General features: G+C 34.5%; 1 protein-coding gene across 1 annotated transcript; it reads right to left on the bottom strand.

Moving 5' to 3' along the window:
* Positions 1-1,323: 1,323 nt before the first annotated feature.
* Positions 1,324-11,783, bottom strand: LOC108666697. The gene is made up of 4 exons (XM_018153614.2): positions 11,384-11,783; positions 4,503-4,687; positions 1,896-2,007; positions 1,324-1,455 (listed from the first exon to the last, which is right to left on the bottom strand). The coding sequence occupies exons 2-4, from the start codon at positions 4,673-4,675 to the stop codon at positions 1,324-1,326; spliced, it is 417 nt and encodes a 138-aa protein (XP_018009103.2). The 5' UTR covers positions 4,676-4,687; positions 11,384-11,783.
* Between the last annotated feature and the right edge of the window lie 306 nt (positions 11,784-12,089).

The raw sequence follows: 12,089 nt of genomic DNA on the forward strand, positions 1-12,089 counted from the left end.
CTATTTTTTATATCATATTGTGTTAATTACCGAGCCGTTAATTAATATAACATGCTAGAGGATTGAATATAAAAGAATTAAATCGTATTCAGCGTGTAGGTTTGTTGATAAACTTTATAAGTCACTTTATTTATGAACATAAAAAATTTGTGTAGGTCGTAAATTTTGTCAAGACTTTATACGTTTTACAGATTGCATCGACTTGGAATATTGCTGCAAGTTTTGTGGCGTTTTGAGGCTTCAAAGTCTCCTAACAAGATCACGAGCGTCGACATTGTGGACGATATAAAAGGCGAAAGCTGCCAGTCTGAATAAAGTGCAAAAACTCGATAAACTCGCACCCAAAAAAAACTATTTATAAAATAAACTGGAGAAGCGGCGTTTCTTCGGAAATTGTCCGTGCTTAGAATCAGGAATTTTTTGAGTGGCATTCAACCAGAATGACGAGGCAGCGTCATAAAAGCTGTCTTTATGCCTGTCAGACTTAGAATTTGCGTACATTTTTTTCGCGAAGTGATCGCGTATATTTTTTCTCAATTGTAATTATACAAATTAAAAATCATTGTAATTTGGTGCAAATCTTTTACTTTTTATGATCTATCGAAACCAACCAGCCATATCTATAACGTAGAGAAAAATGTGCAGGAAATTCTTCATTGTCGAATGTACAATACTAGAATGTAAAATTGTTTGCGTTGAAGCATAAAAATAAATTTTCAACTTATAAACATCTTAAAATTTCCACGCTATTACAATTTAAATTAATCATGTACATTGAAATAATAAATCACTATAATACTTTAATATCAAGTGCATCACACGGGAGCTCAGCTGTGGACCAAAGATTTTACTCCTAAAAATAAAAATAGGCCTTGCCACCAACGCATTCCCTCGTAATGCAATAACAATGACTATGCTAACAACTAATAACTCACACCCAATAAGATGTAGAGGAATCAAGTCATCTCACCACACCAACTTTGATGATGTGGTGCATCATACCGTGCGTGGTGGTGCATCATACCGTGCGTGGTGGTGCATCATACCGTGCGTGGTGGTGCATCATACCGTGCGTGGTGGTGCATCATACCGTGCGTTGTGGTGCATCATACCGTGCGTGGTGGTGCATCATACCGTGCATGGTGTATCAAACCGTGCGTGGTGGTGCATCATACCGTGCGTGGTGGTGCATCATACCGTGCGTGATGGTGCATCATACCGTGCGTGATGGAGCATCATACCATGCGTGATGGAGCATCATACCGTGCGTGATGGTGCATCATACCGTGCGTGATGGTGCATCATACCGTGCGTTGTGGTGCATCATACCGTGCGTGGTGGTGCATCATACCGTGCGTGTGCGTTGATGATGCGCTTGAGAGCATCGAGCTGCTCCAGCAGCAGCTGCACGGCGTTGCGGTACTGAGCCCCACACGGCACCTCCAGGGACCACATCTGTACCGCACCATAATGATCGTGTGGTAATTATTATTAAAGACTATAATATAGATAATAATACCGACTTTTATACGCATATAATAAGTAATATGTATCTGGCACTCACAAAAATAATAGAGAAATGCTTTTGACTTCGCCAAAAAAGTCAACAAAATTATAGAAACGAAGTTGAGATCAAAAAATAATTCTGAAACAGGTAAATTCGGGCACTACGAATTAGCATAATTATATCGTTAATTATTAAATGAACATTTAAAAAGACTTTTAAAACCCCTGAATTTCAACTGTGTATTCAGACACTAGTAGTTGCCTTGCGTCGTCTACTGCAATGACTTCATTCAGGCACACTTCAAGTCAACGTATTTCAGCGCCATCGAGACCAATTACTTTCCATTCAAGTTCAAATTTTTCCCGCTTCTTGTGCGTTGTCTTCTCACCTGCGCCGCTACTTTAGATCTCTGCAGTTCAAGAAGGCCTTGCAGCGAAGAGGTTCTGCGAGCCTGAGTGCTGTTCTTTGAGCCCTCGAGAGGCCATCTTAGACGCCGGGCTCTGCAAAATTAAAGGTCTCTGCTCGGTAATAAAATTAAATTCCACGGCATTGCTTGCAAGAGGCGAGTGGCCACCAATTTTAGGATGCTTTCAAGTCTAATTTACTATTGTGTGTTTAAATAGAGAAAGAATTTGGTAACGTTTCTCTGCTCTGTAATAAAATTAAATTCCGCGGCATCGCTTGCATGAGGTGAGTGGCCACCAATTTAAGGGTGCTTTCAAGTTTATTTTAAGATTGTGTCTTTAAATAGTGAAAGAATTTGGTAACGTTTAGATGCATGGTTAAGATTTAAGCTGTTACAAGGTAACCAGTGGCATTTGAGCTTCCTGCACTATTAAAGATCAAGTCTTGACTATCACGGGATGTATCTCATTCTGGTTGTCTCATAGCAAACATGGATGGGAAACTTTGCACCATTTCATAATTTATACTGAAATACTGAATTTAAAATCCGTTGGTTTAGTGAAGTGGATTGTACCATTTTTTCAATTTTTATTACTCCTGTTGCGCCAAAATATGATCGACAATACCTATTAGAAGCAAATTACCGTAAATTGTTGAAAATTTTTGAAATTCTACAGCATCAATTACACAATATTGAATGTTAAGCTGTGAACGAAATGCTAGTGCACATTCATCAACTAAATCAAGATCAAAAACAAAACAACAGTGGTTACTGATGAAACTATTTGTTTGGCACGAAAATCCTGGACAAAAAAATATTTACCTATTTTAAAGGCTGTTATACATGGACCCATTTAATGCTGTACAAATTCTTGAAACTTTCGGGCTTCCTAATAAGCGGCCTACAAATAATCTTTAATATTAAAAGAAAACCAGCATTTTGATTTTGTAGACGCCAAAGCTGAAGAGCGTTTCTTAGCAAACAAAAGCAGTAAAAACAAAATTATCTGTTCCATCTTGACAACCACCATGTTATGAATTAAAAGCCTAAACTTATAGCACCCATATCATTGAACCGGATCCGTATGGAATCGTTATAAATTCTCCGTACTGAATCATTCTAAGTAAATAGCCTTGGTAAGCGTTGACTAAATACAAACTAAAGGTCAGAAATGGAAATAAGAGCTCATTAATTCAGAAGCCACCGAAAATATCGATGTAATCATAGCTAAGCTCAAAATTTGGTAAAATATTTACACATAATGAAAAACTAAATCCGGTGTGTCAATAGAGCGTCAAATATAAAATTCCTTAGTCACTCCCGTCTCTGAAATCATAGGTGAAATTTTAATTATTCCTGTTATCCTTTGAACTAAAAAATCAAGTAACGTTTCCAAATCCTTGTACAAGTAATCTTATAATGTCAAAAATTCACTTTGTGTCTATTTTTCCTTTTTAAATTCCGTTTTTCTAAATAACATCGGTTGCGTTGCCTTCACGCGAGCAGAATCTTGCAGCTCGTTTACCTCAGACTAAGCTCGATATTTCCTGACATACATTGGACAAGTTTACGGGAGCTTCTCCCCATAATTTTCAGTGACGGCGACGCTGCGTAACTCGAAGTTGAGTTACGTTATTGGAAGTTGTTGAATTCCATGCATGTAAGGCCGGGCTGCGTCTTCGGGAAGTTCTGCTTTTTGGGCTCAAATTCAATCCATGAGTGACGGATTTTGTTAATATACGTACAAACTAATGTTTTGTCAGTTATGTCAGACCAATGGTGAGATATAAGAACCTTTGGAAAAAGGAATATATGAGAATTTTGATGCGGTATAAATATAATGAGGATAATCTAAGGATATAACTTTCTGAGGTTCTCTTATACGAAGATTTCGAGTAATTTTCTGAAGTAAAAAACTTGATATTAATCCTTCATGAACCCGAATATCCATTGATAATAAAAATGCATTGCAAACTAAATCATGAAAACAAAACATACGTTTTTTCCGAAGAAACCAATTTTGCACTCATGTCTACAATTCACTTGTTTGATGATGATCTATCTTCTAAATCTATCTAAATCTATCATCCACAGTTTGATGATGATCTACAGTATCTAAATCTATCACACAGCAATAGGCAAGTGGTTTGTTTGTAATATATTCTTAATATATTACAAACATGTAATGTATAACTGACGATGGAGCTGGACTCCGAAACGTTTTCTCTTATAAAGATATGGTGAATTTTTGTGGTATTTTCTTTGCTTTTAAATTCCTGGTTAAAATCTATTTATTTCAATGAAAATGATTGAGGATGATCATAATGATAATGATCATTAACCTACTGATTATAATGATGAGTCAAAAATATTACTTACCTCATAAATAAATAGTTATGTATGTACTATTACCTCATATGGTTGTGATTCATCAAAAAAATATAACTCAGTGCTCACTGCAGTGAGTGACAGAGAGCGCATTTTCTCGTCGACGAAAATATGAAGTCATGGACGGACAGACAGACGGACATGGCGAGCACAATAGCGCATTTTTTCCATAAATGAGAAAATGCGCAAAAAAGTACATACCCCACAAGTAAAGTTGTTTGGTGCAGGAAAGATCGTGCGGATACGAGACGTTCTTCATGAGACGCGCCTGGCGGCACACCCAGCACATCCACTGAACCTCCTCTTGCGTTTCCATGTACTTCATTGATGAGTCCCAGCAAAATCCATATGAATAAAATTTTCCAGTCTTGCATTTTTGACTAAACCTGGGCAGAGAAATTGTAATTGGTTAGGAGCGTTATTTACATTTTACAAATTATTAATCTTCATAAAAAATCTGTATGTCTAGGTTGTCGTTTCTTGGAAATCAAAACGAAAAACGGGACTGGAATATTTAATACTGCTATATCTGATTACTAAGTGACAAAACTATCATTATTTCCTATATCTTCCCTCCTACATAAAAAGACAAGGTATTGTTTGATATATCCAAGCAGTCTATTATGATAGACAATCTGAGTTGTTACCAGCAATGCAAAATTGTGAATGAAGCTCAGGGTACGAAAGAAACGTTCAAATCAACTGCCTTCAGGCTCCACAGTTTATTAAATCACCAAGAGATTCTGCATTTTGCTTCTGCTATTTGCAGAGAAAATAAATTTATTGCTTGCTTAAGTTTACTGAGCGACAAAAAGTAGATTCTCCAATTGTAAAAATTACAGGTATAAAAAAATTGAAGATTCGTCGATGAAAATTGGAAGAATTTTCAACATAAAACCAATCACCGACGAGCCAATGGACTTGTATAAAAATTGAATTTCTTTTACTGGAGGATGTTTTGATTAATCGGTCCTGGTATAGTTTACCTTTCAACACCAAAAGATCGAAGATACAATGAGTTGAATATTACAAAAATCCACCCTCTAACACAAGTTCCTGAGATTAATTCTAAAATATTTTTTGAAAACACTACTAACGAAGAGCTCATGCGATTCTCTTTATTGTAGGGGCATGTTTCTAACTTGTAGCGCCAAAGTTTAATAATGGCGACACCAACAATTTATTTTACTAACTTTTGTATACTTCTAGGAAATTTACTAGAAAAACTATCTCATAAGTCAGTGGCATGCAACCATTTTGTTTCGAAGGATGGCAAAACGAAAGAGTTTTGCTTGTTGAAATTTTCCCGAAAATAAAAACTATCTAACAAGGAGAGTTTATTTTGTTTTGTATCGTAAATTGCACGCTCTAGTGGAACTTAGCTTTCGCGCGAACTCTCAAAGTCTGAAGCTGAAAGTTTATGCTTCAGTAACGAGCATTTCGGCCGAACGTGCCCAGATATCCTGCAGAGTTCCATGCAAGCTCTAAAAACAACCACGCTGCCACCCTACGATGTGCACTTGTTTTCACGCAGGAACGTCGAAATTTAATCTAAACAATAACAAAGAAAAAATTTTGCAATAAATATTGTGCAATGTAAACGCGGTCCCTCTTGACACAATAAATCTTTTCCGTGTTGGAGAATTGCTATCAAGAGTTCGCCCGCAAATATGCAAAAGAACCTTTTTAGGGTTTATTTCATTTTCTCGAATAACTTTTACAAAAATTTTACAATCAATCAAATAAATTCTTTTTCAATGAAGAAAAGTAAAAAAATTTTCTGTGATGGTGCGGAACGTGTTTATTAACTATTCTGTTACATGTTATAAGCTTTATCGTACATGAACCCACTAAGTTCTTTCTTTTCGTTGAAATTTTGAGCTAAATCCTATCGATGGGAAATGCCTCTCGATATTTTTTCAAACGTTCCTGAATGTCTGGCCGAAAAAATCTTCCCACAAAGGGGTCATCTAACCCAGACATTTATCTTCATAGCGGACCGGAGGCACTGGAAATTCAGTGACCAGTGCGTGGAAAAATATATAAAGAATGCAATTCGTGTTTGTTATTTGTTTGAGGAAGTCCATAAAGCTTCAAGACGTCGTACAAGATCGTGACCAGGCCAACAACAACTTAAATGAATTCTTGGCACGTAACAACAATTGGAAAACAATAGAATATACGCGGAAATTCCAAGCCTTGAACTCGAGACTACGTTTATTGCATGCGAAAAGACCATGACGACAAGAGGAACAAAGGATTGATTGGCAGATTTCAATGGATGTTGAAATGTAATGAAGAATATTTTATTAAGTTATGATGCTCTTCCTTATTATCCTATTAACCAAGATTAGCTGAAAGTTTTCTGATAATTGATATATAGTCCATAATCACGTCCAGAAGTTTCACTATTTTAGCTTCTCGCCATCATTTAGAAAGCTGTACATGGTTAAGCTTCAATCGAATTTAAATAAAATTCAATTTCGAAGTCGCACCTACACCACAATTTTTTTTAATCTGGCATGTAATACATTTCTAGGATTTCATATTCAGACATTCGTTACACTTCCAGTTAGGAAGGCTTTTCTTCCAATTCAATGCGAGAGAATCGGAGTTGCGATACCTCAAGCATTCATTGACTGATGGCCCTCATCTTTGGAATTCAATTCCGGGAAAATTCCTCGCCATTTCTCGCAAATTTGATTATATTTTTTTTTTGTATTTATCAGCAGCGTTCTCCCCGCCGTGGCTTCAAAACTTTTTAGATTTTTTTCAAATAAGGCCAAGGCTTTTTTAAAAAGGCCTTTTTTATTATTTTAATAAGGCCAAGGCATTTTTAAGTTCATTCGTATTAATATTCCACGTAAAAAGTTCAAAACGGACACCTTAGAAGAAGATTAGAAGTTCAATATTGAGAAGAAACATTCAAATAGACTGACAAATACATAACAAAATCTCACTTTTTTAGACGGAGCAACCAAAAATTATTGTGTATAAATTATCCAAGTGATACACAGTGTTTAAATCACCCCATTCCATAATGATTACCGCAATCTCGGCCTATTCATTACGCCGTAACACATTGGAATATTAGGTTGAACAGGACCAACTATGTTATTCCTGCAACCAAGGTTTGGCAGAGATTAATTACTCCCATTACTACCATCAAGCAGCCGAGGCTAACTTAATACACACCTATGAATTACTTTATTAATTAATAGAATATAAATAGAATAATAGAATATTATTGGAATATAATTGATTGCATTTGTTAAATCGTTATAGGTTAGCACCAGAAGATGGACATAAAACAAGTGTTATACCTCAATTTTATCGAGATCCAGAAATGGATAGTGTATATGGACTGACATAATGTAGAATAATTGCCTACATAACTTGTTGCATTAGTCACGGGGAATTGTCAACTTTTTCTGTTTCGCTCAATCGCGCTAATGACATGAAAGTTATTTCAACTTTAGCATGAATTAACTGATGTAACACGGAAGCAAACTAATACGAAACTATTTCTGCTAATTTTCTTAAAAACAGCTTTACATGATATATTAGGAAACATTCTGAACAAACCTAGCGAATTTTCCTGGAACAATGCAATAAAAGATTATTTGTCACATCAATAGTCAATTATTGTCTCCCTTGGTACGATCAGAACCAAAACTTATTTTAAGAACTCGAAGTAAGTTACTCAACATTGGATTTTTTTCAATACGTATAATAAAATAACTTCACTAAGCGGTTTCAAGACAAGAAATTGTAAATCTAAGTTATTTTTCCCATTATCGAGATTTTATCCTATTGTAAATTGTATTCGATGTAAAAAAACACTTAAATAATTGATCGCGATATATTAGGAAAAAGCGCTAAATTTATATTCATATTATTTTCTTCCTACGACACTCACTTCTCTCACTTTTATTATCTCTACTCTCGATTACAAAAATTCTACAATTCTAACATTTTCATGCCACTTGCACCACATTTTGTATGATTACTCCTCTGGTCTGAGTAAACCCTCACCATCGTCTGTTTGCCTCAAGCAAACAGGAAAAAGCCTCAGCTTTTGTGCTCCTTTTAGTTTCATATAAAATGCTCGAAATTCCCGCTCTTTCGATGGCACAGTGTTTGAGTGTGTTGATTTAGAGTAGAGAGTGGAATGTAAAGTAAAGAATTGAGTTTTTAGGCACCGAAAGTTTGTATCAAATATATGCCTAGATTCTATTCTAGTAGGAAGTGAACATATAATACTAAAATTAAATACTACTAATGAACATTTTACATATTAAAATTGAGAACGTACTCCTAACCGTACTCGTTAGTAAGTGCCCTTTACCATAGCATGTATTGTTTATCAAAAATCTTCTCTGTGCTGCCGGTCAAGAGATAAGCTATAAGGACTGCAGTTTGGAATTTCAAAAATTTTCAGGCAATTGAGATGAATGCTCGCTGGACGGCAGGTTTATTGCGACATATTGCATGGCATCACAAAGAAGGTCTGGCTGTGAGAGGTCGGCAGCCATGTTCATTCTGAGTTCAGGCTTTGAACTCGGCTTATGTGTATAGCTTAAATTCGTGGAAGTTAAGACACGTGTGTGAATATAATTTTATACAAGTTGGCTTTATTGTAATACTCAAATTTTACCTGAATTATCGTTCTATTTTATTATTATATAATATTTTACAAGTTTTTCTCCAGTTATAGAATAATTAATTGGGTGTTTCTTTGTTCATAAATTTATTATTATTTATTTGCTGTTCATTGCTGCAAAAATGAGTCAGTAAGATGATACAATAAATTTGCGTTGAGAAAAGCACGTGAAATTTAAATTTTAAAACTTTGCTTTCAGCGTTTGAAAAAGGGTAGAAATTAAAAAAAAAATAAAACAGAATGATGATACTGTCAACTTAGGAAATTATATATTCTACGACCTATTGTAAAATTGATAAGCAGCGTTAAATTTTCATCACGGATACGAATTGCGCTAAAAATAAATAAAATCTGTGCCTCGGAGACTGGTAATCTGACAAGCATTGAAAATCAATGAATTTCATTAATTATTATTCATATTTAATTGTGCATGAGTTAAAAAATGCGTAATAATTTTCACAAGTATTTCATCAGTCAATACGAGCGTCTGAAATGATAACAAATGAATGTTATTATATCCAACCACCCATGCATATTAGATCCGAAAATATCAGCGATTCATGCAACAACTGGAGAAATATTTACGCAAACAAAACAATATCAGTGACTGATACTATAACTAGTGAATGATTAACGCAAACAATATCAGTGACTGATACAATAACTAGTGAATTGAATAATTAACGCAAACAATATCAATGACTGATACAATAACTAGTGAATGATTTACGCAAACAATATCAGTGACTGATACAATAACTAGTGAATGATTAACGCGAACAATATCAATGACTGATACAATAACTAGTGAATGATTTACGCAAACAATATCAGGGACTGATACAATAACTAGTGAATGATTAACGCAAACAATATCAATGACTGATACAATAACTAGTGAATGATTTACGCAAGCAATATCAATGACTGATACAATAACTAGTGAATAAATAACGCAAACAATATCAATGACTGATACAATAATTAGTGAATGATTAACGCGAACAATATCAGTGACTGATACAATAACTAGTGAATGATTTACGCGAACAATATCAGTGACTGATACAATAACTAGTGAATGATTTACGCAAACAATATCAGTGACTGATACAATAATAATAATTGATTTACGCAAACAATATCAGTGACTGATACAATAACTAGTGAATGATTTACGCGAACAATATCAATGACTGATACAATAACTAGTGAATGATTTACGCGAACAAAAACACTAATTAGAACCATCAATGGCAGTGACTGCGATAAAGACTAGTGGATGATAGTCACCAGTAAACTATTTTGATTAGATCCACTCGACTATCCTTGGAAGCTTAATAAGATGCGAACATAATTACAGTTAATTCCACTCAGCCCTGAGCTAATTGCACATTAACAGTCATTAGTTAATGGGACTGCCATCAAAATAAAGAAAAATTTCTGCTCGCAGTGACCTGGAGTTTTAAATATCGTTAAAAAAATTATTTTACGGCAAAAGATAATGACATGTAAATTATTCTTCAGGTTTAAACTCCTCATATTAATCTGATTGGTAATGAAAATATTCCTTAATTCGTAATGATGGTAATAATACGAAATTATTCATAGTGATGGTTATAATGAGAAATGATTCGTAGTTATGGTGATGATAAGAAATTACTCGTAGTGTTGGTAATAATTAGAAATAATTCGTAGTGATGGTAATATTGAGAAATAATTTATAGTGATGGTAATAATAAGAAATGATTCGTAGTGTTGTTAATAATAAGATATAATTCATAGTGATGGTAATAATAAGAAATTATTCGTAGTGATGGTAATAATGAGACATGATTCGTAGTGATGGTTATAATGAGACATGATTCGTAGTGATGGTTATAATAAGAAATAATTCGTAGTGATGGTAATAATGAGAAACGATTCGTAGAGATATTAAGTATAAGATATAATTCGTAACGATTGTAATTCGTAAATTTAGCGCATTTAGGAATGTAATAGCAGTTTTCCAAGTTGCGTGGAATCAGGGAAATTCCTGATTCATAGTACAACCAACGTCAAAAAATCAGTCACTAAAATTTAAAAAAAAAATCTCTGAACACTTTTTATTCAAGATTTCAGCCTTGAGAACGTTCTATTTTCCATGCTCAAATTTATTACTGAGCTTCAAGGGCTTCTACATAATAACAATTTTTTTGAAATAATTAATTAAAAAATTAACAAAATCGAATCATGATAACGAACATTTACGGTTAACAGCGTTCGTAAGTGGTTAAAAATAACAAAATGTTATAAGACGGATAACAATATTATTTTTTATTATTTCGGGTAAAAAGATTCTCATTTACAATAACCCGGCATGCAAGATGAGTTTAACAATAAACAAAATTTTACACTACATAGGATGAACGCCACTTACTAATAAGGCGGTGACCTAGAACTGAGAGCCGAGGGTTCTGAGGGCTGAGGGTTCTAAAATGATATGAGGGGAATGCAATGCTCGGCATTTTACACGCATTTCCTGCTCAATCGTGTTCTGTAGCACCACGTTGTAATTTACTTTCAGGTTTTATACGCATTAACACATACTTTTGAAAGCAATTACTTATCATGGAATAAAAAATTTATTTTCATGTCATGTAGGTACATTACAGGCATTTTTAGATTAATATTTAACCTCAAATAACCACTTCCAACAACGGTTCATTTTTAAAATTAAAACCTCAATTTATTCGATGTTAAAAGTTCTCAATGCTTCTGATGTGGCCAAGGTCGGTGATCTCGAGAGCTGCTAGACAAGGACCGCCCGACACCCTCACGCCGCCACACACCAGCAGCTACTGAACAACCTGTGACTTGAGACTTCCTTATATACAAGGCACATGCTCTTTGTTATTCTGCTAAAATCGTAAAATTATATGTGAAAATTTCGTGTGACAAAAATGTAACTTATTTATGTAAATTTCCTACAGCACCTTAAATTGATCAGGTTGAGAGTAAAAATGATGAATGCTAAATCAAGAATTTATTTAAATAATTTTATTACAAGGTCAATCGAATGGATTGAATGACTGTATTACATGGATGAAAATATCTGAAGTATTGTCATAGAAGGTTGAAAATTT

Source organism: Hyalella azteca, unplaced genomic scaffold (genome assembly GCF_000764305.2).
Source record: "Hyalella azteca isolate HAZT.00-mixed unplaced genomic scaffold, Hazt_2.0.2 contig17103, whole genome shotgun sequence".
NCBI classification, from domain to species: Eukaryota; Metazoa; Arthropoda; class Malacostraca; order Amphipoda; family Hyalellidae; genus Hyalella; species Hyalella azteca.